General features: G+C 36.7%; 1 protein-coding gene across 10 annotated transcripts in view; it reads right to left on the reverse strand.

Annotated features, from left to right (window-relative positions):
• The window catches only part of CCDC66 (coiled-coil domain containing 66), a 62679-nt gene that overhangs the window by 14942 nt on the left and 20109 nt on the right, over positions 1-27628 (reverse strand). For all 10 annotated transcript variants that reach the window (XR_010412519.1, XM_064595018.1, XM_045862148.3 and 7 more), the window contains 6 exons: positions 16912-17043; positions 16294-16544; positions 15992-16076; positions 14780-14941; positions 10990-11134; positions 9775-9861 (listed from right to left, as the gene is read on the reverse strand). Coding sequence is in view for 9 of the 10 variants with exons in the window: in XM_064595018.1 (XP_064451088.1) it covers positions 9775-9861; positions 10990-11134; positions 14780-14941; positions 15992-16076; positions 16294-16544; positions 16912-17043 (862 nt within the window). In the remaining variant the exon portion in view is untranslated. The remainder of the gene's footprint in view (positions 1-9774; positions 9862-10989; positions 11135-14779; positions 14942-15991; positions 16077-16293; positions 16545-16911; positions 17044-27628) is intronic.

Consider the following 27628-nt stretch of genomic DNA (forward strand, 5'->3'; position numbering starts at 1 on the left):
GTCCCGGGATCGAGTCCCACATCGGGCTCCCTGCTCAGCAGGGAGTCTGCTTCTCCCTCTGCCACTCTCTCTCTCTCTCTCTCTCAAATAAATAAATAAAATCTTAAAAAAAAAAAGAAAAATCCAAACAGACTTATTACTAGTAAGGAGAATCAGTAATTAAAAAACCTCCCTACAAATAGAAGACCAGGCCCAGACTGATTCATTGGTGAATTCTATCCTACATTCAAAGAAGAATTAATACAAATCCTTCTCAAACTCTTCCCAAAAATAGAAGAAGAGGGAACACTTCCAAACTCATTTTATGAGGCCAGCATCACCCTGATACCAAAATCAGAGATGAATGCTACAAGAAAAGAAAATTACAGGCCAATACCCATGATAAATATAGATGCAAAATTCCTCAACAAAATATTAGCAAACAGCATGATCGAGTAGGATTTATTCCAGAGATGCAAGGATGTTGCAACATCTGCCAATAAATCGAGATACAATGTAGTAACAAAATGAAAGATACAGATCATATGATCATCTCAACAGATGCAGAAAAAGCATTTGACAAAATTCAACATCCATTTATGATAAAAATTCTCATATAGAGGGTATAAAAGGAATATACCTCAACATAAGACTGTATGTATGACAAGCAGATAGCTAACATCATACTCAGCAGTGAAAAGGTGAAAGCTTTTTCCAAGATCAAGATCAAGACAAAGATGTCTATTCTCCACACTTTTACTCAACATAATACTGGAAATCCTGGCCATAGTAATTAGGCAAGAAAAAGAAAAGGCATCCAAGCTGGAAAGGAAAAAGTAAAACTGTCACTATTTACAGATGACACATTATATATATTTAGAAAACTTAGAAGACTCCACCAAAATCTGTCAGAAAAAAACAAATTGCATAAAGGTGCAGGATATAAAAATCAATATACACGAATCTGTTGTGTTTCTATACACTAATACTGTCAGAGAAATTAAGAAAAAAATCCCACTTGCAATTGCATCAAAAATAAAATACCTGGGACGCCTGGGTGGCTCAGTTGTTAAGCATCTGCCTTCGGCTCGGGTCATGATCCCAGAGTCCTGGGATCGAGCCCCCGCACTGGGCTCCCTGCTCCACAGGAAGCCTGCTTCTCCCCCTCCCACTCCCCCTATACTAGTGTTCCTGCTCTCGCTGTGTCTCTCTCTGTCAAATAAATAAATAAAATCTCTAAAAAAATAAATAAATAAAATACCTAGGAATAAATTTAACCAAGGAGGTGAAAAACCCATACACTGAAAACTTTAAGACATTACTAAAAAAAACTAAAGAATACACAAATAAATGCAAAGACATTCCATGCTCACTGACTGGAAGAATTAATATTAAGATGTCTGTACTGTCCAAAGCAATCTGCAGATTCATTACAATTCCTACCATAATTCCAATGGCATTTTTCAACAGAAACAGAGCAATCCCACAATTTCTGCAGAAACACAAAAGACCCTAAATAACCAAAGCAACCTTGAGAAAGAACAAAGCTGGAGGCATCACTGTACCTGATTTCAAACTACATTATAAAGCTATAGTAATCAAAACAGTATGGTACTGACATAAAAACAGACACAGATCAAAAGAACAGAACAGGGTGCCCAGAAATAAACCCACACTTATACGGACAGTTAATTTACAACAAAGGAGCCAAGAATACATAATGGGGAAAGGACAGTCTCTTCAGTAAATAGTGCTGGGAAAACTGGACGGTCAAATGCAAAATAATGAAACTGGACTACTATCTTACACTATACACAAAAATGAACTCAAAATAGATTAAAATCTTGAATATAGGACCTGAAACATAAAACCCCTAGAATTGAAAACATAGCCAGTAAACTCGACACTGACTTTGGCAATGGTTTTGTTTTTAACTTGAGTCCAAAAGCAAAGGCAACAAAAGTAAAAGCAAACAAGTATCAAACTTTCTTCACAGCAAAGGGCAAAGGAAACCAACAAAATGAAACCCTACTAATGGGAGAAAATACATGCAAATATTTGGATATTAACCCAAAATATATAAAGAAATCATACAATGCAACAGCAAAAGCAAAGAAACAATCTGATTTTAAAAATGGGCAGAAGAGGGGCACCTGAGTGGCTCAGTCGTTAAGCGTCTGCCTTCAGCTCAGGTCGTGATCCCAGTGTCCTGGGATCGAGCCCCGCATCGGGCTCCCTGCTCTGCGGGAAGCCTGCTTCTCCCTCTCCCACTCCCCCTGCTTGAGTTCCCTCTCTCACTGTGTCTCTCTCTGTCAAATAAATAAATAAAATCTTAAAAAAAAAAGGGGGGGGGGGCAGAAGATCTGAACAATTTTCCAAAGAAGACCTACAGATGGCTAACAGCACTAATTAGGGAAATGAAAATCAAAACCACAGTGAGATACGGCCTCGTACCAGTCAGAATTCTGAGTATCAAAAAGAGAAGAAATGACAAGAGTTGGCAAGGAGATGGAGAAAAGTGAACCCTCATGCACTGTTGGTGGGAACTGTAAATTGGTAAATTTCCACTATGGAAAACAGTATAAAGGTTCTTCAAAAAATTAAAAGAACTACCACATGATCCAGCAATTCCACCTCAGGATATTTATCTGAAAGAAACAAAAACTAACTCAAAAAGATACATGCACTCCCATGTATACTGGCAATAGCAAAGACATGGAAGCAACCTAAGTGTCAGACATAAAATGTAGTGTGTGTACACACAGAAAGGAATATTATCCAGCCATAAAAACAAATGAAATCTTGCCATTTGTAACCACATGGATGGACCTTGAGGGCATTATGCTAAGAAAAGACAGAGAAAGACAAATACCATAATGATTTTACTTATATGTGGAATCTTAAAAAAAAAACCTACACACCAAAAAAACATGCAGAAGCTCAAAGATACAGATATTGCTGCCAAAGGCAGCAGTGGGCGGGGAAGGAAGGGCACAATGAGTGAGGGGTCAAAAGGTACAAATTCCAGTTATAAGTCATGGGGATGTAATGTACAACACAGTGACTATAGTTAATAATAATTCCAAATATAAAAGAGTAAACCTTAAAAGTTCTCATCACAAAAAGTTTTGTAACTAAAATGGTGATGAATGTTAACCAGACTTACTGTGACCATTTTGCAACATACACAAATACAGAATCATTGGGGCGCTTGGGTGGCTCAGTTGGTTAAGCGACTGCCTTCGGCTCAGGTCATGATCCTGGAGTCCCAGGATCGAGTCCCGCATCGGGCTCCCTGCTCAGCGGGGGGTCTGCTTCTCCCTCTGACCCTCCTCCCTCTCCTGCTCTCTGTCTCTCATTCTGTCTCAAATAAATAAATAAAATCTTTAAAAAAAAAAAATACAGAATCATTATGTTATACACCTGGAACTAATGTTATATGTCAATTATCCCTGGATTTAAAAAAGTGAAAAGTTAAAGGGATTTCCTGGAAGCTTTAAAAAAAAAAAAAAATTCCCAGAAAGATACGTAAAGGGTTGAAAGGATTCACAGTAAGCATGGAGACCTATAATAATAATGCCCAACATGGGTATTACCTTATCACATTTTAAAAAATTTTAAATGAACACATGAGGGCACCTGGAAGGCTTAGTCGGTTAACTGTCTACCTTTGGCTCAGGTCATGATCCAGGCTCCCTGCTCGGTGGGGACCCTGCCTCTCCCTCTCCTGCTCCCCCTTCCCCCTGCTTGTGTACTTGCTCCCTCTCTCTCAAATAAATAAAATCTTTAAAAAATAAATAAATAAATAAAATGAACAGATGAAAAGATGTTCAACATCACTGGTCACTGAGGAAATGTAAATCAAAACCACAATGACATACCACTTCGTAACCATGAGAATAGTAAGTGTAGGTGAACATGCAGAGAAACTGCATACACTGCTGATGGAAATGTAAAATGATAGAGTTTGGAAAAGTTTTAGAATTCCTCAAATGCTAAACATACAGTTATCTATGACTCAGCAATGCTACTCTTCTCTCCCAAGAGAACTGAAAATATACATCTACACAAGTTCTGCATGAGTGTTCATAGCATATCTTTAATAGCCAAAAAATAGAATTAACCCAAATGTCCACCAACTGATGAAGAAATAAACAAACTGGGGTATATGCATAAAATGGAGTATTATTCAGTGATGAAAAAGAATGATGTACTGCTACATGCTACGTGATGAACCTTATAACATTACGCTAAGTGAAAGAATCCAGGCACAAAATACCACATATGGTATGATTCCAATTATATGAAATGTCTAGAATAGGCAAATCTAGAGTAACGGAGAGTAGATTAGTGGTTACATATGACTGGAGACGAGGGAGAAAATGGAGAATGACTGCTGATGAACATGGGGGTTCTTTTTGGGGTGATAAAAATGTTCTAAAATGCATTGTGGGGATGGTTGCACAACTCTAATTGTACTCTTTAAAAAAAACACTGCATCAGAACGTTTATTTGAGCACATTATAGATGAAAACTTGCATAATCTGGGGAAGGAAACAGGCATCCAAACCTGGGAAGCACAGAGAACTCCCATCAAACTCAACAAAAGCCAGCCAACACCAAGACATATTGCAGTAAAATCTGCAAAATATAGAGATAAGGAAAGAATCCTGAAAGCAGCAAGGGAAAAGAAATCCCTAACCTACAAGGGAAGACAAATCAGGTTAGCAGTAGATCTCTCCAAAGAAACCTGGCAGGAGAGAGTGGCATAATATTCAAGGTGCTGATGGGGAAAAATATGTAGTCAAGAATACTTTATCCATCAAGGCGGTCATTTGGAATAGAAGGAGATAAAGAGCTTCCCAAACAAAAACTAAAGGAGTTCATGACGACTAAACTACTACCCCGCAAGAAATATTAAAGGGGACCCTTTAAGTGGGAAAGACCAAAAGCAACAAAGTCAAGAAAGAAACAGAGAAAATCTCCAGAAACAGCGACTTTACAGGCAATACAATGGCACTGCATTCTTATCTATAAATAATTACTCTGAAAGTGGACTAAATGCCCCGATCAAAAGATATAAGGCATCAGAATGGATAAAAAAAAAAAAAAAAAGACCCATCTATATGCTGCTTACAAGGGACTAATTTATTTTTTTTTAAGATTTTATTTATTTATTTGACAGCAAGAGAGCAAGCACAAGCAGGGGGACAAGAGACTCATTTTAGACCTAAAGATACCTGCAGATTGAAAGTGAGGTGATGAAGAACAATCATGTTAACTGAAGTCAAAAGAAAGCCAGAGTAGCCATATTTATATCAAACTAGATTTTAAACCAAAAATTATAACAAGAGGTGAAGAAGGGCATTATCTCATAAACAAAGGGTCTATCCAACAGTAAGATCTAACAATTGTAAATATTTATGCCAACTTGGGAGCACCCAAATAAATCAATCAGTAACAAACATAAGGAAACTCATTAATAACAATAGGAGACTTTAATACCCCACTTACAGCAATGGACAGATCATCTAAGCAGAAAATCAAAAGGAAACAATGGCTTTGAATGACACCCTGGACCAGAGGGACTTAACAGGCATTCAGAACATTTCATCCTAAAGCAGAATACACATTCTTTTCTAGTGCACATGGAACATTCTCCAGAATAGATCATGTACTGGGTCACAAACCAGGCCTTCAACAAGTACAAAAAGACTAAGATCATACTATGTATATTTTCAGACCACAATGCTGTGAAACCTGAAGTCAACCACAAGAAAAAATTTGGAAAGACCACAAATACATGGAGGTTAAAGAACATCCTACTAAAGAAAGAGGAGTTTAACCAGGAAATTAAAGAAGAAATTTTAAAAAATGCATGGAAGCAAATGAAAACATGACAGTTTAAAACCTCTGGGATGCAGCAACGGTGGTCCTAAGAGGAAAGTATACTGCAATAATACAAGCGTACCTCAAGAAGCAAGAAAAATCTCAAATATTCAAACTAACCTTACACCTAAAGGAGCTAGAAAAGGAATAGCAAATAAAGCCTAAAGCCAGCAGAAAAAAGGAAATAATAAAGATTAGGGCAGAAATAAAAAAACTAGAACAGATCAGTGAAACTAAAATCTGTTTCTTTGAAAGAATAAAACTGATAAACCCCTAGCCAGACTTATCAAAATGAAATGAGAGAGGACCCAAATAAATAAAACCAATGAAAGAAGAGAGATCACAACCAACACCACAGAAATACAAACAATTATAAGAGACTATTATGAAAAATCATATGCCAACAAAATAAGCATCTGGAAGAAATGGATAAATTCTTAGAAACATACAAACTGCCAAAACTGAAACAGGAAGAAAAAAATTTGAACAGACCCATAACCAGCAAAGAAACTGAATCAGTAATCTAAAAATCTCCCAAATACAAAAGACCAGGGCCAGATGGCTTCCCAGGGGAATTCTACCAGACATTTAAAGAAAGGTTAATACATATTCTTCTCAAACAGTTCCAAAAAAAAGAGAAATGAAAGGAAAACTTTCAAACTCATTCTATGAGGCCAGCATTACCTTGATTCCAAAACCAAAGACCCCACCAAAAAGGAGAATTATAGGCCAATATACCTGATGAACATGGATGTAAAAATTCTCAAGAAGATACTAGCAAATCAAATACAACAGTACATTAAAAGAATTATTCACCACGATCAAGTGGGATTTATTCCTGGGCTGTAGGGATGATTCACAAATGAATCAACATGATACACCACATTAACAAAAGAAAGGGTAAGAACCATATGATCCTCTCAATTGATGCAGAAAAAGCATCTGACAAAGTACAGCATCCTTTCTTGGTTAAAACTCTTCACAGTGTAGGGATAGAGGGAACATACCTCAATATCATAAAAGCCATCTATGAAAAACCCACAGCAAATATCATTCTCAATGGGGGAAAACTGAGAGCTTTCCCCCCTAAGGTCAGGAACACGGCAGGGATGTCCACTATCACCACTGTTGTTCAACACAGTACGAGAAGTCCTAGCCTCGGCAATCAGACACCAAAAAGAAATAAAAGGCATCCAAATCCGCAAAGAAGTCAAACTCTCACTCTTCGCAGATAACATGATACTCTGTGTAGAAAACCCAAAAGACTCCACCCCAAAATTGCTAGAACTCATACAGGAATTCAGCAAAGTGGCAGGATATAAAATCAATGCACAGAAATCAGTTGTATTTCTATATCCTAACAATGAGGCAGAAGAAAGAGAAATTAAGGAGTCAATCCCATTTACAATTGCACCAAAAACTGTAAGATACCTAGGAATAAACCTAACCAAAGAGGTAAAGGATCTGTACTCAGAAAACTATAGAACACTCATGAAAGAAATTGAGGAAGACACAAAGAAATGGAAAACATTCCATGCTTGTGGACTGGAAGAACAAATATATGCTCCCTAGAGCAATCTACACATTCAAGGCCATCTCTATCAAAATACCATCAACTTTTTTCACAGAGCTGGAACAAATAATCCTAAAATTTGTATGGAACCAGAGAAGACCCCAAATACCCAAAGCAATCTTGAAAAAGAAAACCAAAGCTGGCGGCATCACAATTCCAGACTTCCAGCTCTATTACAAAGCTGTCATCATCAAGACAGTATGTGGTACTGGCACAAAAACAGACACATAGATCAATGGAACAAAATAAAGAGCCCAGAAATGAATTTGAGGAAATCTATGGTCAACTAATCTTCCACAAGGCAGGAAAAAATATCCAGTGGGAAAAACACAGTCTCTTCAACAAATGGTATTGGGGAAACTGGACAGCAACATGCAGAAGAATGAAACTAGACCACTTTCATACACCATTCACAAAAATAGACTTAAAATGGATGAAAGACCTAAATGTGAGACAGGAATCCATCAAAATCCTAGAGGAGAACACAGGCAGCAACCTCTTTGACATCAGCCATAGCAACTTACTAGACACGTCTCTAGAGGGAAGGGAAACAAAAGCAACAGAAACGAACTACTGGGACTTCATCAAGATAAAAAGCTTCTGCACAGTGAAGAAAATAATCAACAAAACTAAAAGAAAACCTACAGAACAGGAGATGATATTTGCAAATGATGTCTCTGAAAAGGGTTAGTATCCAAAATCTGTAAAGAACTTAACAAACTCAACACCCAAAAAATGAATAATCCAGTTAAGAAATGGGCAGAAGGGGTGCCTGGGTGGCTCAGTAGCTTAAGTGTTTGCCTTCAGCTCAAGTCATGATCCCGGGGTCGTGGGATCGAGCCCTGCGTCAGGCTCTCTGCTCAGCAGGGAACCTGCTTCTCCCTTTCCCTCTCCCTGCCGTTCCCCCTGCTTGTGCTCTGTCAAATAAATTTAAAAATCTTAAAAAAAAAGAAAAGAAAAGAAATGGGCAGAAGACACCAACAGACGTTTTTCCAAAGAAGACATACAGATGCTTAATAGGCACATGAAAAGATGCTCAACTTCACTCATTATCAAGAAAACACAAATCAAAACCATAATGAGATACCACCTCAAACCTGTCCAAATGGCTAAAATTAATAGCACAGCAAACAACAGATGTTGGCAAATATGTGGAGAAAGGGGAACCCTCTCACACTGTTGATGAGAATACAAACTGATGCAGCCACTATGGAAAACTGTTGGCGGGGGGGTTCCCTCAAATAGTTAAAAATAGAACTACCCTATGACCAAGCAACTGCACTACTAGGTATTTACCCAAAGGACACAAAACTACTGATTCAAAGGGGTGCATGCACCCCGATGCTTACAGCAGTATTATCAACAATAGCCAGGGTGCCTGGGTGGTTCAGTTGGTTAAGCGACTGCCTTCGGCTCAGGTCATGATCCTGGAGTCCCTGGATCGAGTCCCGCATCGGGCTCCCTGCTCGGCAGGGAGTCTGCTTTGCCCTCTGACCCTATCCCCTCTCATGTGTTCTCTCTCATTCTCTCTCTCTCAAATAAATAAATAAAATCTTTAAAAAAAAAAAAAAAAAGCCAAAATACGGAATGAGCCCAAATGTCCATCAACTGATGAATGGATAAAGATGACGGTATATTACTCAGCCATCAAAAAGAATGAAATCTTGCCATTTGCAATGATGTGGATAGAACTAGAAGGTATTGGGGCACCTGGGTGGCTCAGTCGGTTAAACGTCTACCTTCAGCTCAGGTCATGATCTCAGGGTCCTGGGATCAAGCCTGACGTCAGGCTCCCTGCTGAGCAGGGAGTCTGCTTCTCCCTCTCCCTCTGCTCCTCCCTTCTGCTTCTGCTCTCTATCTCGCTCTCCCCCTCTCAAATAAATAAGGAAAAAAAAAAAAAGGAACAAACTGAGGGGTTATAGAGGGAGGTGAGTGGGGGAATGGGCTAAATGGGTGATGGGTATTTAGGAGGGCACTTGTGATGTGCACTGGGTATTATATGTAAGTGATGAATCACTAAATTCTACATCTGAAACAATTTCACCATATATGTTAACTAGAATTTAAATAAAAACTTGAAGAAAAAAAACCCAAAACACTTCATTGTAACCTTTAAAAGGGTTAATAACTTTATGCTATGTGAATTAAACCTCAATAAAGCTGTTACAGAGAAATTAAAAATCAAGAAATCCCTTTATTTTCCAATCCTTATTGAAAACTTTGGTGAATTTCTTTTCATTTTTAAACAGCTCAATTCTAAATTGAGCTTAATTCTAACTGTGACATTAATTTTAAGTAAATTTTAAACCAAATCACAACTTTTAAACAAATACCTGTTTGTACAGCAGTATCCTTTTTGGGAGAGGTTGTAGAACTGATACATGTATTCTTTTTACCACTGACATCATCCAAGCCATGTCCTAAATTTGAAATGTTGTTAGTAGATGCATTATATTCCACTTTTATCAACTGGCAAGAGAACTATATTATCCAACATAATGACAGTTCAGGAAGATTAACAGAAAGTATGTGTAGCAGCAACTAAATACACGCAAGATTTGTAGTGCAATTAGTAAGTGTGAACACTGCAATAAAAATGTAAAAGGGCAATCCTAAATTTTCTTACAAAAAGTGATCTGCATTTTTATCCCTTATTGAATATAGGGAGATCACTTCATAGATTTCTCCAGAAAAATTGGGTAAAAAAAGTATACCTTTTACCTACTGTGAGCAAAACATTAAGAAAATTTATGTAAAATGATGTTGGAAACAAAGGCAGAAAAAAATTATTAAATTTCCTTACTACTCACAGCCCATTGACAAGTCCTTGAAATAGGCAGTGACATTCCTCTAGGAACTCAAATGCCTGGATGCTGACGCTTTGCTAAGGGCAAAAGGCAATCTTAGCCCGACCCCCATGATCCTGTAAGTCTACTTTAACATAAAAAAATTCCTCTGGAAACTTCCTTTATCTCTACCCGCCCACCCCCAAATATAGGCTGGCAATCATCCCCCAATCATAAGACCCACTGATATATATCTGAAGGGTCTCATGACTAAGGTTTTATTGGACAATAATAAGTGACCTTTTCCCAACAATAGCTAGCCCCCTCAAGGTCCTGGAAACCTTGCTTCCAAATTCCTTAGAAACTTACACTATCCCTAACCCCTCACAACTTGGAAGTATATAACGGGCCAATCCTCATGACCCTAGTGCAGCTCTTTCTGCCCAGGGGTCCTGTCTCCGTGCTTTCATAAAACCACCTTTTTGCACCAAAGATAGCTCAAGAATTCTTCCTTGGCTGTCGGCTTCGAACCCTAACATCTTTCCTACATTATAAAAGATTACTGGAAAGTGTAACATTATTTAGTTCTACTCTTAAGGCAATTTCCCAAATAAAATAAGCATTATAAAGTTACCTTAGTTCAAGATCTGAAATCCCTTAAACAATATTTAGTCAATAGGTGTGTTAAAGGTATTAAAAATAGGCAGTTATTTAAAATCTCTTCAAAAGATATTATAAGCAAAATTCTAGTGAAATGCTTACCGCCAAGATTTTTAATCAATCCAGAAGTGTCATGTCCCTTTTGAGCCAATTCTCGGATCCTCTGTTCTTGTTTCAGCCTCTGTGCTACCTCCTGTGCTCTCTGCATTGTCTGGAATAGCTCATTTGTCTCGAGAGTCATGATTTCCTGTTAATATTGAAGTGCACAAAATTATTAAATACAATTATCAAACACGTACAGACTTGACTATTCTGAGCAGATAAGCTCCTACTATGTGCCAGGCACTATTCAAGATACTGGGAGAACAGTCAACAGGGCAAAGTTTCTCCCTTTTGGAGCTTACATTTTAGTATTATATTCTACAGCTCTATTAGATCACAGATATAAGAACTCTTTTACCCACTGAAGTTACTAAAGTTTTCAAACTTTCTAAAACCAGTGGTCAATTCCATCAGAATTCCATTAAGATTAAAAATAGATTATTAAGAGGTAAAACACAAGGTTTATGGCCATTTCTTGCAATTCAAAAAAATGATATTTTTTCACTTATACAGTTATTTCATAGTAGTTGGCTCAACCTATTCAACATAATGAAATTAGAACCCAGAACATCTGCCGCTTCATCAGCTAAGTGTGGAGTAAAGGCTGAAAATGGGAAAAATCAAGAAAATGTAGGCTCTGGGCTCCATCTCCCGGGGCCAGGGGAAATGCTCTATGCTCTAGCTCGACTCTAAACCTCCCAAATCCTTGGCAATCACATGTCATTGTAGGATTTGCTCATGTTAGGTCAGCTCAAACATGGCACTTGGCACAAACATACCTATGCTGTGTGTACCACTTAACAGAGATGTTCTCCTAGCTACCCAGGTATCAACTCTTATTTAAAAAGGCTCTTATTTAGCACAAAGGAAAACTCTAACACAGTAATAAAATGTATTATCAATCCCAGCCAGTCACTGCAAATATATGCTCCTGTTCACTGTTGGATACAAACAGAAAGGTCAATCATTTCTCTTAGCACATCTAGAATATTTATTAATAATCATTGCTTAGAAAACATTTCAAAATGAAGCACATGTTTTGCGCTGTACTGGCCTTTCTTAGCAGAGAAAGAAACCCAAGCAATATAGCATTTGTGAACCGATCACTTGAAATAATTAAACCTTCTCTAGCTTCTCCCTTACATTCAGAACCTTTATAATGCAAAACTTCAATGTTTTGGGATATAACTTCAAAATTTCAAAATACATGCAAATGTTCAACTTCTGATTATTTTTCCTTTAAAAATATATCCATTTTGGGCGCCTGGGTGGCTCAGTTGGTTAAGTGACTGCCTTCGGCTCAGGTCATGATCCTGGAGTGCCTGGATCAAGTCCCGCATCGGGCTCCCTGCTCGGCAGGGAGTCTGCTTCTCCCTCTGACCCTCCCCCCTCTCATGTGCTCTCTCTCATTCTCTCTCTCAAATAAATAAATAAAATCTTAAAAAAAAAAAAAAATACATCCATTTTGGGGGCACCTGGGTGGCTCAGCCATTAAGCATTTGCCTTCGGCTCAGGTCATGATCCCAGGGTCATGGGATCGAGCCCCACATTGGGCTCCCTCCTCCATGGGAAGCCTGCTTCTCCCTCTCCCACTCCCCCTGCTTGTGTTCCTGCTCTCGCTAACTCTTCTCTGTCAAATAAATAAATAAAATCTTAAAAAAAAAAAATCCATTTTTACTCTATAATGCTATTTATGATATAAATACTACCAATGTTCATGGATTGGAAGAATTAACACTTAAAATGTCCATTCTATTCAAAGCAATCCACAGATTCAATGCAATCCCTATCAAAATACCAATAGTATTTTCCACAGAACTAGAACAAATAATCTTAAATCTGTATGGAACCACAAAGGACTCCAAATAGCCAAAGCAATTTTGAAGAAGCAGAACAAAGCTGAAGGTATCACAATCTCAGATTTCAAGCCATACATGCTATAAAGCTAGTACTCAAAATACTACAGTAATGACACAAAACAGATCAACAGAAGACAGAGAGCCCAGGAATAAAACCATGCTTATAAGGTCAACTAATCTACAACAAAGAAGGCAAGAATATGCAGTGGGAAAAAGACATCTCTTCAACAAAAAGTGCTGGGAAGGGGCGCCTGGGTGGCTCAGTCGTTAAGTGTCTGCCTTCAGCTCAGGTCATGATCCCAGGGTCCTGGGATCGAGCCCCGCATTGGGCTCCCTGTTCTGCGGGAAGCCTGCTTCTCCCTCTCCCACTCCCCCTGCTCGTGTTCCCTCTCTCATTGTTTCTCTCTCTGTCAAATAAATAAATAAAATCTTTAAAAAAAAAAAAAAATGCGCTGGGAAAACTGGACAGTTACATGCACAAGAATGAAACTGGACCACTTTCTTCCACCATACACAAAAATAAACTCAAATGGATCTAAATTGTGAGACCTAAAACCATAAAACTCCTTAAAGAAAACATAGGCAGTAACCTCTTGGACACTGGCCTTATCAACATTTTTCTAGATCTTTCTCCTCAGGCAAGGGAAATAAAAGCAAAAATAAACTGCTGGGATTATTTAAAAAAAAAAAAAAAGTTTCTGCACAACAAAAGAAACCATCCACAAAACAAAATGACAAATCACTGAATGGGAGAAGATATCTGCAAACAATATATGTGAAAAGGAGTTACTATCCAAAATATACAAAGAACTAGTACAACTCGGTACTCTTTTTTTTTTTTTTTTTTTTTAAGAGAGAGAGCCTGAGCACATGAATGGGGAGAGGGGCTGGAGAAGTCGGGGGGGGGGGGGGGGGATCTTAAGCAGGCTCCACACTGGACTAGACATGACCCAGTGAGTATGACCTAAGCTGAAATCAGGAGTTGGACACTTAACCGACTGAGCCACCCTGGTGGTCCCCCCACAACAAATAATTTGATATTTAAAAAAGGGCAGAGGACCCAAACAAACGTTTTTCCAAAGCATACGGATGGCTAACAGACATGTGAAAAGATGCTCAACATCACTAATCATCAGGGAAATGCAAATCAAAATCATAATTATATCATCTCCCCCTACTTAATATCAAAAAGACAAGAAACAACATGTGTTGGTCAGGATGTAGAGAAAAGGGAACCCTCGTGTACTGCTGGTGGGAAGGGAAATCAGTATAACCTTCTGTGGAAAACAATATGGACCTTCCTCAAAAAATTAAAAGTAGAACTACCACATGATCCAGTAATTCCACTATAAAGTATTTACCCAAAGGAAACAAAAGATATATGCACCCCTGTGTTTACTGCAGCATTATTTATAATATCCAAGATATGGAAGCAACCCAAGCATCCATCAGTAGATGAATGGATAAAGAAGATATGGTATATACAGAAAGCAGAGTATTATTCAGCCATAAAAAAGAAGGAGATCTTGCCATTTGCAATAACATGGATGGACCTATGGTCAGACGGGAAAGACAAATACCATACAAAGTCACTTACATGTGGAATCTAAAAAGATAAAATGAAAAGCAAAACAAAAAACCCCAAACACACACAAAACCAGACCCACAAACTGGTAGTGGGGAAGAGGGGGTTAGTAAATGAGGGAAGAGGAGTGGGAGGTATAGGCTTTCAGTTATGAAATGAACAAGTCATGCGGATGAAAGCTACAGCACAGGGAATACAGTCAATGGTACTATAATAGTGTGTATGGTATGCTTGTGAACACAGCATAACATAAAGGACTCTTGAATCACTATGCTGTTGTACACCTGAAACTAATGTAACACGTGTTAACTATATCTCAATAAAAAAATTTTTAATATATACTTACTTCCTTTTGTTTTTGCTTAAGTATGTCTTCTTCATACTGTTTCTGCATCTCTTCTCGTTCCCGTGCTAAGCGACGCTCCTCTTCTTGTTCTTCCTTCTTTCTTTGCTGTTCTTCCAGCTGCTTCATCCTGCGTTTCTCTTCTACCTGAGCAGTGATGGCTTTCTAGTCATAAATCATATATCACAAAAAGCACTGTCACAAATTTAAAAAATCCATTTGAAGCATTTGTATTTCTAAAGTAAGTTTATCAGTCTCAGATAATATATAATATAGTATTACATATATAAGTCAAGTTAAAATGTCAAATTTCCAATGTATTTGTCCCATCTCTCGTCTTTCAAATTCTATATGCTTTTTCTTCAACCAGGAGGGCTGTCAGAAGAAGTAATCCAAAAACAACTGAAGAAAAAAATCTCAGCACCTAGCATAGTGCCTGGTAAGGAGCAGACGTTCTGTAATTCACTTACTGATTAAGACTAACAATATTAATTAAACCGAATTCTTCATGTATCAGAGGATTTTTTAAGATTTTATTTATTTATCTGACAGATAGACAGCGAGAGAGGGAACACAAGCAGGGGGAGTGGGAGAGGGAGAAGCAGGCTTCCCGTGGAGCAGGGAGCACGATGTGGAGCTCAATCCAAGGACCCTGGGACCGTGACCTGAGCAGAAGGCAGACGCTTAACGACTGAGCCACCCAGGCGCCCCTGTATCCGAGGTTTTAAAGAATTATTTAGAATTTTAAGTCCTTTTAGTGTTAGACTAAAATTAGGAGAGAATTTTAATCTTAGTCTCCTTTCTTATATTATCTGCTAGATTTCTCAATCAGAATTCTACTTCAATGCCCTATATAGTTCCCTTAAAAGAACTAATTCTCATCCTAAACAAAATTCAGGAGAACTAAAAACAAATGAAAAAAATAACCAGTACTAACTTAAGATTTAGTGCCATTTCATATATACAGCTTATATATTAAAGACCTTCTCTTCTGGAAGGCAGGTGGCTGGCTGTACTATGTGATACTGTCTGGTTCTCAGCATCAGTATAATTTTAATATTAATGCCAGCTGGAGTAAGAATTAGATTCATCACAGGACTGGACAGGGCCTGCACTGTACATTTATATTGGAATTTTAAATTCCATTTATTTAGGTATCCACTGGCCATGACTATTACTTAAGAAGGCAAAGAAGCATATTTTACAATGCAATACCTGATGTTCTAACTGTTTTTGTCGTCGCCTGTCACGTTCTTCAATCTGAGCTGGATCCAAGAGAGCAGTCATAGAACGGAGAAAGCTGGCAAGATAAACACTTTAGCTATTCAAAACCCCCAAAAGGTTAAACCTAACAAGATGCTAAATCATTTTTGTTTCAGATATATCCACTAGTCATCTCTACTTTAAAGAAAAATACCAAACCTGAAATTAACACATATTATAAATATAACGACAGTCCTTTTAATAAAGCACACAGACTTTCTTAAACATTAATAAATACTGAAAAAAAAACTTACTTTGTTTTCTGACTGTTTGCCATGGCCTTATCTCTAACAGGTTTTGCTATATGCTCCTCCTCTGAAGGTTCAACCTGACTTCCAGTCGTAGGTGTATAAACACTGCTGATATCAGCCAGTTCCTGAGTGTCCGGAGAGACACAGAAGTACTCTGGTTGGTTGTGTGTTGACCGAGAGGACAGTTGAGACTGAGAAGCAGGATAGTTCTTCAATGAATCAAAATGCATTGCCCATCTGTCATGTTCCTCACCCTAATCATGATAAATAAGAATTACTAAGAATTTTTCTAATTGTCCTAAAACGATAATCAAACACCATTTTTAAAAGTCACCATAGAGCAGAATAAGCATCATAAAAATTAAGTTATATTCTTTACTGATTCCATATATACTTAGATAACATGAAGAATATGAGAAATTCAAAGAATTAGGAAATTCCTAAAAAGCTAGTTTTAAGAAACTATGCAAAAGCACTTACTAATGCATTCCATAAAAGGTTTGCAAGAGCAAATGTGTAATAATTTGAATACCGTAGTCTTGTCAAATAGTTCTAGGATACTTTTAGGTTTATGATTAAAGACTCAAATTATTTCTTCCCTTTGTATCATCCACATGTTACCTTTGAAGATGTAATTTTTTCCTCAATTTTTCTTTGCCGATCATCTTCTATTTGCCTGTTCAAATCTTCAATCCATTTCCTCTGCTGTTCTTGTTTCATGGCACTGAAAGGGTGCTCCGGTGGTACTGCTTCCTAAACAACAGTCACCAATACGAGCTAAAGTGCAGCTCTCTTTTTCTAACCACTTTATCAATCTTGCCAAAAATTTATACAGATTTAAGCAGAAAGGTATTTATCTCTAAGGGGAACAACAATCGTAAACAAAAATTCTGAGTTATACAAGAATTAAACACGATGTATTCCAATTTTCAGAATCATATTTGTAACATATACTAGTAGAGAACATAGCAGAATAACTAAATGTAAAAAAGTAATTTTCTAATGAAAAATAAATTTTTCTAAAATAAATATAAGATTTTTCAAAAGTCTATCCTAATACAGTCTTTAGACTTTGAAGGGAGTTACTGATAATTTAAAATAGATGATTATTGTTTTACATTTGGCTTCAGAATACAACAAATACTGCCTTTGGACCAAGAGCCAGGAGGATGAAAGAGAGCTAGAGGCTTTCTTGAATCATGACGTCTCTCTAGGTTATCCCGCTTTTCTATTTCTACTGCTATAAGCCTTATCACAGTCTATGATGTTTCAATAAGAAAAACATATTGTGTTCAGGTTAAGTCCTTGAATTCTAAAAAAAAAAAAAAAGCAAAAATTAAACAGTAGCATAAAAATTTGTTGCTTCTTACTTTATGAGAATTTGGTATGCTCTAACAAAAAGAATAAATTCTACTCAAACTGTCCTGAAAGGCAAAAGCTAAGCAACAAATACTTTTTTATATGGAATAACTGCAGGACATAATTTAAAAAATAGTTTGACAGAATACTACAATGGCACTACACCTGATGTTACTTTCTGCCTGAAACAATGGCAAAGCTCCTGGTTTACAAGCAACTGCTTTGATCAAAGAAGCAAATATTTATATAAAAGAAATAAATCTTAGTATCTCACGTATTCTTACATGTTTTAAAGAGAAAGAAACCATCACATTTCTTTAAGCCTAAAAGAACCACTTCAAAAGGAGCATTACCTTCAGGTAAGTAACTGAACAATTTTAGCTCTAAAAATATTATCTTAGAGATGAAAATGGAAAAGAAAAACAAATGGCCCTTTTGAACTCCTTACAAGACATTCTCAACATAGCACTCAATCACCTTAGAATTCTGTCACCTGTTTCTTACATCTGATTTAGCCAGATCTGGTTTCAAGTCTGTTTTTTTTCAGTTTGTCTTTTTAATTTGTTCATTTGTTTTTTACATTCACATTTGAGTGAATAATATGGTATTTGTCCTTCTCTGCCTTATTTTGCTTAGCATTATACTCTCTAGCTCCATGTTGTTGCAAATGGCAAGATTTCATTCTTTTTTATGGCCGAGTTATATTCCACTGTATATATACCATATCTTCTTTATCCATTCATCTATAAATGGACACTTGCACTGCTTCCATAATTTGGCTATTGTAAATAATGCTGCAATGAACATAAGGGTGCACCCATCCATTCAAATTAGTGTTTTCATATTCTTTGGGTAAATACCCAGTACTGCAATTACTGGATCATATGGAAGTTCTATTTTTAATTTTCTGAGCATACTGTTTTCCACAGTGGCTGCACCAGTTTGCATTCCCACCAACAGCGCATGACAGTTCCTTTTTCTCCACATCCTTGCCAATACTTGTTTCCTATGTTTTTGGTTTTAGCCATTCTGACAGATGTGAGGTGATATCTCATTATAGTTTTCATTTGCATTTCTCTGATGCTGAGAGTAATGCTGAGTGTCTTTTCATAGGTCTGTTGGCCATCTGTAGTATGTCTTCTTTGAAGAAATGTCTGTTCATGCCTTCTGCCCATTTTTAAATTGGATTATATTTTTTGTGTGTTAGGTTGTTTATGTATTTTGGAAGCTAACCCTTACCAAGTATATCATTAGCAAATATCTTCTCCCATTCAGTAGGTTGTCTTTTAGTTTTGTTGTCTCCTTTACTGTACAGAAGCTTTTTATTTTGATGAAGTCCCAATAGTTTATTTTTGCTTTTTTTTTCATTTCTTATTTTTTTTATTTATTTTTTATTTTTTATTTTTTTTTTTAGATTTTTTTTTTTATATTTTTGCTTTTGTTTCCCTTGCTTGAGGAGACAGATTAGAATAATGCTGCTGTGGCAGATAGCAGAGAAATTACTGCCTGTGGTGCTCTCTTTTAGGATTTTTATCGTTTCAGATTGCACATTTGGGTCCTTAATCCATTTGGGTTTATTTTTGTGTATGGTGTAAGAAAGTGGTCCAGCTTCATTCTTTTACATGTAGCTGTCCAGTTTTCCCAACGTGTTTTTTTCTTTTCTAAATACTCAGTTGGAAATTCCTTCAGACAAATTTCCTGAGGCAATTCCTTAATGAACTGGGGTTAAATCTTGTCAAATGCTTTTTGTGCACCTGTTTTTTTTTTTCGTAAAGTAGGCTTGATGCTCAGCATGGAGCCCAATGTGGGGCTTGAACTCACGACCGTGAGATCAAGCCCTGAGCTGAGATCAAGAGTTGGATGCTTAACAGACTGAGCCAACCAGGCGCCCCCCCACTCCAGATATCTTCTTTCATTATTAAAATGATATACTTGTGGCGGGCGCCTGGGTGGCTCAGCTGATTAAGCGACTGCCTTCAGCTCAGGTCAGGATCCTGGAGTCCCAGGATCGAGTCCCACATCGGGCTCCCTGCTTGGCAGGGAGTCTGCTTCTCCCTCTGACCCCCCCCCCCCCCATGCTCTCTCTCTCTCAAATAAATAAATAAATAATCTTTAAAAAAATTATATACTTGTGGATTTTAAAATATTTCCTTAACTTCCTAGCAAAAATCTATCTTAGTCATATCATTACTTTAAAAAAAAAAAATCCCAGGACCCTGGGATCATGACCTGAGCCGAAGGCAGACGCTTACCAACTTAGCCACCCAGGTGTCCCATGGGGAAATCTTTCTAACCAGATCTACATTTAACAGTAACAAGACTACTCAAGCTTTTTGTTTCTTTTTAAGTCAGGTTTTATTTTTTTTTTTAAGTAATCTCTACACCCAACATGGGGCTCAAACTTACAACCCTGAGATCAAGAGTCACATGCTCTACCTACCAACTGAGCCAGCCAAGTGCCCCTAAGGTCGTTACTTTATGATTTTTACAGTAATTTCTCCATTTCACCTAAGTTTTCAGAATAGTTGGCATAAGATATTCACTAATGATTTACTCTCTACTTGCAATTATGCCATTTTCTCTCATAATTTTATCTTCTTGACCAGTCTTTTTTAGAGATGTATTTTTTATTTCAAAACAGGCAACTTTTGTCTTTGTATGTTAATGACTGGTGCCCCTATTTTCATGATTTCTTCTAATTTATTCCATTGTTCCTTTTTCTAACTTAAGATGGACACCTAGCGAACTGTTTAAAAGATTTTTTTCTAATACACTTTCTCTTGAATTTTTTATGTGTTTCTGGTGTGTAAGCATTATCATTTTGTTCCAAGTATTTGTGATTTCCATTACAGTTTCTTTTTACTCAAGTTACTCAGTGTTATTTTTAACTTCCAAGTATGTATGTAGTAGTTAAACTTTTTGTTAGTAACTTCTAAGTTACTTGTAGTTAGAGATCACTTTACAATAGCTATTTAAATGTTATCTGAACCTTTATGTCCTAACACAAATCACTTTTTGTAAATATCCATGTGTGCCTAAGAAAAGTATTTCCCAATTGTTGAACAAAGAACCTGATATGTTAACTAGGACCAACTTGTTGTTCTTGCTGATTTCTACACTGAAATCTCTGCTTAAATAATTTTTAAGTTTCTCTGCCGTTTTAGGGTGCCTGGGTGGCACAGTCAGTTAAGCATCTGACTCTTGGTTTTGGCTTTGTGATCTCAGGGTTGTGAGATCGAGCCCTGAATTGGGCTAAATGCTCAGCCCAGATTCTGCTGGAGATTCTCTCCCTCTCCCTCTGCCCCTCCCACTCATGCTCTTTCTCACTTTCTAAAATAAATAAATCTTTTAAAAAAATTTTCTCTGCAGTTTTAACAATTTCTCAATTCAGATATTGAAGTCTTTATTTATTTGAATCTACCAATTTTTGCTTCATATAGTTTATCAGGTTCACGCATGTTAAAAATTGCTATACCTTCTTGATATGCTAAATCTTCTATCCATATTTACAACCCTCACAATCCCTAATAATGATTTGTCTTATTTTATTAGTGTAGCAGTAACAATTTTATTTTGGTTAGCATTTCTTTTTTTTTAAATCCTATTGTTTTCAACCTTGCTGTATTCCTATGCTTTAAGTGTGTCTTGTATTCTAGAAAGTATCTAGATTTCTTTATTCTAATCAGTAATTTTCTTAATTTTGGTTCTCAAATTTTGGTTTTCAAAACTCAATTTTGGAGTTTTGGTTCACTTAGATTTATTATATTTATTGATGTATTTGGTCCTATTTCTACCTTAATCTTACATTTCAGTTTATCCCACTTTATTTTTAAGGCTCTCTTTAAATTTTTTACATCAAAGATATCATCTTCTAATAAGAACTTTAATATGCTCTCATATCCTTTGATCTTGCCTTCCTCTGCAAACACATCAAGGTTGGTATTAACAAGACCTTTCAGTTATTAAGGATATATTTTTTCAATTAGCAATAATCGTGCCTCGGATAAACCTCAATGGCTTTATAAAAAATATAAAGACAACAATCAACTCTACCAAGGTAAATAATCACAAATCTCTTGCAGCTTAATTTTGTAATTAATTTTTACCTTTTTGGTTAAGCACTTTATTCAAAACTGTTTTCAATGTCACCTTTTAATAAAAATCTTCAGAGGACTTTAATGTCTGAGATATTTTATTATCTACACTTATTTCAAATATGGTTTGGCTAGATATTAAATTCTAAGGTTTAAGTTCTTTTCCATCAACTTTGAAAATGTGACTCCATAATTACCTTGTACCCAGTGTTGCTGCCGAAAAAAAGTGAAGCTCTTCCTTGTTCTTTTTATATACTGCTTGTTCTTTCTTTCTGCAGCCTTTAGAATTTCTTGGTCTTCCATATTCTTAAATTTCAGGTTAGTATGTGTAGTGAGGTTTTCCTTATTCTCTTTTTGGGGTGCTCTCTAGCCCTTTAAATCTGAGGTCAGTTAACAAACTGATCTCAATTACTTTTTCAAATATTTCCTCTCTTCTCCAAATTTCCCTCTTGTTTGGAGGGAATGTCAGCATTTCTATTTTCTTTCTCATACTGCCTTAAAATTTTTTTCCCTATTTGTCCTTTCCTTTTTCAAGATATTTTCTAAATATGGCTTTCCAATTATTTATTCACTCCCTAGCTCTATCATTCCCACTATTTCTCATCTATTGTATTTTACACTTTATTGTACGTTTCACACCTAAATTTTCTGCATGGTTGTCTCTGTTCCATGTTCTCATTTGTAACACTTTCCCTTACTCTCAGAGCTTCTTTTTTGGGAACACTCCCTAGACTGTAATTGTAATTCACCAGACAAGTGAGCATGAACAGGAAGGGACAGAGTAGCCTCCACCTGATTTTCCAAATTCCTGCAAAGAAGTAAGATTTAAGCAAGGACTGGCCCAGAATTTTATTCTAGAGGACAGCTAGAACAGAGATCTGACTTACGGTAAATGTAGGGTGAGGCACTTTTTAAGACAATGACATTAGGGGATGGGGTGTAAGCATGTTAACAAGAACAGGATTCCAACAATTCATCTTCTATTTTTGTCTCCCACAGAGATACTGGGTTAACTTCTACCACAGGCTACCTACCAATCCAACAAACCAAGAAAGTATCCTTCCCTCATTTTTCCAGTATCTTAGGAACTGACCTTAATGGGAGGTACTAGCAGTTTACAACCAAGGTTCAGTATCTTGAGATCATGGGATCTTAGTATTTTTAAGTTTGTAAAAGCTTATTTGTCAATATTTTCTGCTTGACTTTAATTTTTGGTTATGTTTTTCTTGTAACATTAGAGCAAATTTTGTAAATGCTCTATTGACATTGAAAATTTGATAGGTGTATTTGTAGAAAATAGAATTACTGATACTATTATTGTCCAAATACTCTGAAACATCCTAGTAAAAATGTGCCTCAATTTCTCCTATTTATTTTTGGCTCATGAATCACAAAAATATTATTCTTGGTTATTGACTCTACTTTTTATAAAAAATAATTTATTATGGAGGTGCCTGGGTGACTCAGTCGGCTAAGCATCCAACTCTTGATTATCAGCTCAGGTCTTAATCCCGGGTCCTTGAGTTCAAGTCCCGTGCTGGGCTCCACTCTGGGCATGGAGCCTACATTAAAATAAATAAGTTAACAGCTTTCTCTCCCAAAGTAATGTTTCTAAAATTACTAGGAATTTTGCTTTTTTTTTTTCTTAATTTTGATGGGCTTATATAATCTATTTTTAATAATGTGTAATTTTATTTCAAGTGTATCTCTTTTAAGCAGCAGGTCTGTGGGGCTCTCCTACCTCTGCTTTTAAAGAAAAGATTTTTGACCTTTTTGTTTTCTGTTGTACAGATTACATTAGTAGATATTCTATTTATAATTAAGCTAGTGGTTATCCCTGCTTTCTACACTTTTTAACCTTTATCTGGGTTTCAGAATCGTAATTAACTCTGTCTTTATAGAGAGATAATGCAACACATCAACACAAAAGCATAAAGCACAAAACAAACAAAAGCATAAAAAACAAATGCTGAAAGTTCCCCTTTGCTTCCATTACTCTTCACCAGACTTAAACAATGCCAACAATCTGCTTTCTTTTATGTATTCACATTTGTTGATAGGTCTTCCAGTTCTCCTTTAAACACAGAAATGGTTACATTATATGTATTGTTTTGCAATTTGTCTTATTTCACAAAGTCTTAGAGACTCTGTGTCAGCTATATATTCCCCCTTTTTTTAAACCACAAATTCCTTATTGTATTTTAATTCTGATTCACTTTTCTGAACCAGAAATAATCTTTAAAAACTTCTTAAAAAAAAAAAATCAGGGAAAGATCCTTGGGAGGAATATTTTATAAATTCTTGTAGGTCTGAACATAACTTTATGCTCCTTTTACACGTGAACATGTTGTTTAGGCATTAAATTCTTTGCCCCAGTGTTCTGTTATCTACAGAGGAGAAATCTAAGGTTAACTTGATTTTTGTTCCCTGTCTTATTTTTAAATGCTTGAAGAAGTCTATACTTGTTCTTGAAATTTTAACAGTTATCAGGATGTATCTCCAAATCAGCCTCTTTTATTTATTTAGCCTAATTTTTTTTTCTAGTCTAGGAAGTTTTTTCTCTGATACCTGTTATTAATACTTATCTATTTGCTGTTTTCCTCTTCAAAAAAACCTATCATTCAAGGTTGTATCTTTATAAGCTATTTGTAATCTTCTATGTCAGACTTTTCATTTCTTTTTTAAATTCTATCTATATTTGGGGTACCTGGGTGGCTCAGTCAGTTAAGTGTCTGACTTCGGCTCTGGTCAAGATCTTATGGTCCTGGAATTGAGCACCGAGTCAGGCTCTGTGCTCTGTGGGTAGTCTGCTTGTCCCCCTCCCTCTTCCTCTGCCCCTCAGCCCACCTGTGTTCTCTCTCAAATAAATAAAATCTTTAAAAACAAAATTCCATCTATATTCATGGGAGTGTCCTCACACTGATTTCTTCTTCCTGTGATTTACTTCTTTTTTCTTTCCTTCTACTGTATTCTTAGTTTTCTACTACTCTCATCTTGGGCCTATTCTTGTATAAGGATGTCTTGAATCACTTCGAGTCCTTTGTGGAGTAAGATAAGAATAAATAAAAACTAAGTCAATGTTTTCTTTAAAAATGTCCTATTTCACAAGAATAAGGCATATTTCTTATTTGAGATTTTCTTGAGTACTTAGCAGGAATATCCCCCATTCTAGTGTGAATATTTTTTTTCTTTTTCTTTTTAGATTTTATTTATTTATTTGACAGAGAGAGACACAGCGAGAGAGGGAACACAGGCAGGGGGAGTGGGAGAGGGAGAAGCTGAGCCTAGCCCCTAGTGTGAATATTTTCACAGTCTCCATTTTTCCCCCCTATTTATCCCTCCTTGAGCAAAGATCTATCTAGGTCTACTGTTATGGGTAGTTAGGATGTGCAAGTTACTCTTAGTGCTCTCCTGCACACCTGTTTAAGTGTTAGTAAATTTGGCCTCTTATTCTAAAACTAGATGCACAAGTCTGTGAAGTGCCTAGTATACTTCTTGGAGCCTAACAAGCCTTTAAACAATTCCATTTCCTTATTCTGGTTAATTATTAACCAATAATTAACCAATTATTAACTCGTTGGCAAGGCAAAGAGACCCACCTAGTTTTGAATAAGGGAGGTCTCTTTCTAGGGAGTTCAATTTTGGAGAACTGAGATAGAGTTCCCTTGATTCCAAGACTGCCTGTGTAGAGAGGCAAAGGCTCTGGCCGGTACTGGCTCATTTTGGTCAGGCTATAGTATTTCTTTGTTCTGAAATAAGGCCATCAATGAATTGGGACTAGATTACAACTTAGTCACATCCCAGTTCTGCTGTGGGAAGAGCCTCATAATCCACAAACATTATTCCCAGGATTCTAAAGTAAACTGATAACAGAAGGGATATAAAGGTTCTATGTATTCCATTTTCATTCTACCGGGTTGTAACCTATATTTTTAAAAACTCTTGTCCTGGGTGCCTGGGTGGCTCAGTTGATTAGGCGTCTGCCTTTGGCTCAGGTCATGATCCCAGAGTCCTGGGATCGAGCCCGGCATCAGGTTCCCTGCTCAGTGGAGAGCCTGCTTCTCCCTCTCCCTCTGCCGTTCCCCCTGCTTGTGCTCTCTCTCTCTCAAATGAGTAAATAAAATCTTAAGGAAAAAAAAAAAATCTTGTCCCATTACTGATAGAAATCCATAAAAATTCGTCAACTCTAAACTATGTTATAATGGGCTGTTCCTGGGACAGGACATGGGTAGAAATGTGTTTTGTATTATCCTTTATATCTTCTTGCATGCCAGAAATATTACATAATATTTTTAAGTCAAAGTCAAAAGAAGAAATGATACATTATCCAGTTATGATTATGCATACATATGAATGTCTTATTAATGCAGACCAGTATTTTAAGTATTTACTCCTTAAGAAAACAATATAGTATCAGAAGGATCCACAACAAATTCATGTGCCACTCAATCATCACCCTCAAGATTCCAACAAAAAATAAAATGTTAGAATAAACAAATTCGGCAAAGTTGCAGGATACAAAACAAACACAGAAAAACCAGTCACATTTCTATATGCTAACGATGAACAATCTGGGAAAAGGAAATTAAGAAAATAATTACATGTATAATAGCACCAAAAAAGGGGCGCCTGGGTGGCTCAGCCATTAAGCGTCTGCCTTCGGCTCAGGTCATGATCCCAGGGTCCTGGGATTGAGCCTCACATCGGGCTCCCTGCACAGCAGGCAGCCTGCTTCTCCCTCTCACACTAGCCCTGCTTGTATGTTCCCTCTCTCGCTCTCTGTTAAATAAATAAATAAAATCTTAAAAAAAAAAGGCGCCTAAAAGAATGAAATACCTAGTAATAAGTAGGCAAAAGATGTGTACATTGAAAACTATAAAACAGGGGCGCCTGGGTGGCTCAGTCATTAAGCGTCTGCCTTCAGCTCAGGTCATGATCCCAGGGTCCTGGGTTCGAGCCCCACATCAGGCTTCCTGCTCAGCGGGAAAGCCTGCTTCTCCCTCTCCCACTCCCCTGCTTGTGTTCCCTCTCTCGCTGTGTCTCTGTCAAATAAATAAAATCTTTAAAAAAAAAAAAAAAAAACTACAAAACACTGCTAAAGGAAATTAAAGAAGTCACAAATAAATGGATATTCTGTGTTCATGAATCAAAAGACTTAGTACTGTCAAGATTACCTAGAGCGATCTACAGATTCAACGCAACCCCTATGAAAAACTTGATGTATTTTATAGAAATAAAAAAATCCACCCTAAGATTCCCATGGTATCTCAAGAAACCCTGAATGGCTACAACAATCTTGAAAAAGAACGAAACTGGAGAATGCATGCTTTCAAAACCTACTACAAAGGTATGAGAATTAAAACAGTGAGACAATGACATAAAGAGACATACAGAACAAGGGACCAGAATGGAGGGCCCAGAATTAAACACTCACATAAACAGTCAAATGATTTGTGACAAGTGTGCCAAGACTATTCAATTAGGAAAGAACAATCTTTTCAAACAAATGGTGCTGAGAAAACTGGATATCAATGCAAAATGTGGAAAAGAATAAAACTGGACCCGTATCTTATATTACATAGAAAAATTAACTCCAAATGGATCATAGACCTCAACTTCTTAAGAGCTGAAACTAAAAACTTTAGAAGAAAACATAGGAGAAAAGCTCCCTATCAGATTTGGCAATGATTTCTTAGGACACCAAAAGCACAGGCAACAAAGGAAAAGAAAACATAAAATGGACTTCATCGAAATTAAAAACTTCTGTGCATCAAAATCAAGCAAGTGAAAAGGTAACATGAAGATAGTACAGAATATTTGCAAACAATATATCTGATCAGGTATGCAGAATTTATAAAGAATGCCTACAACTCAACAATAAAAAA

This window comes from Mirounga angustirostris, unplaced genomic scaffold (genome assembly GCF_029215605.1).
Source record: "Mirounga angustirostris isolate CCGP_5_RB_7025 unplaced genomic scaffold, mMirAng1.0.hap1 SCAF_1, whole genome shotgun sequence".
In the NCBI taxonomy this organism is placed as follows: Eukaryota; Metazoa; Chordata; class Mammalia; order Carnivora; family Phocidae; genus Mirounga; species Mirounga angustirostris.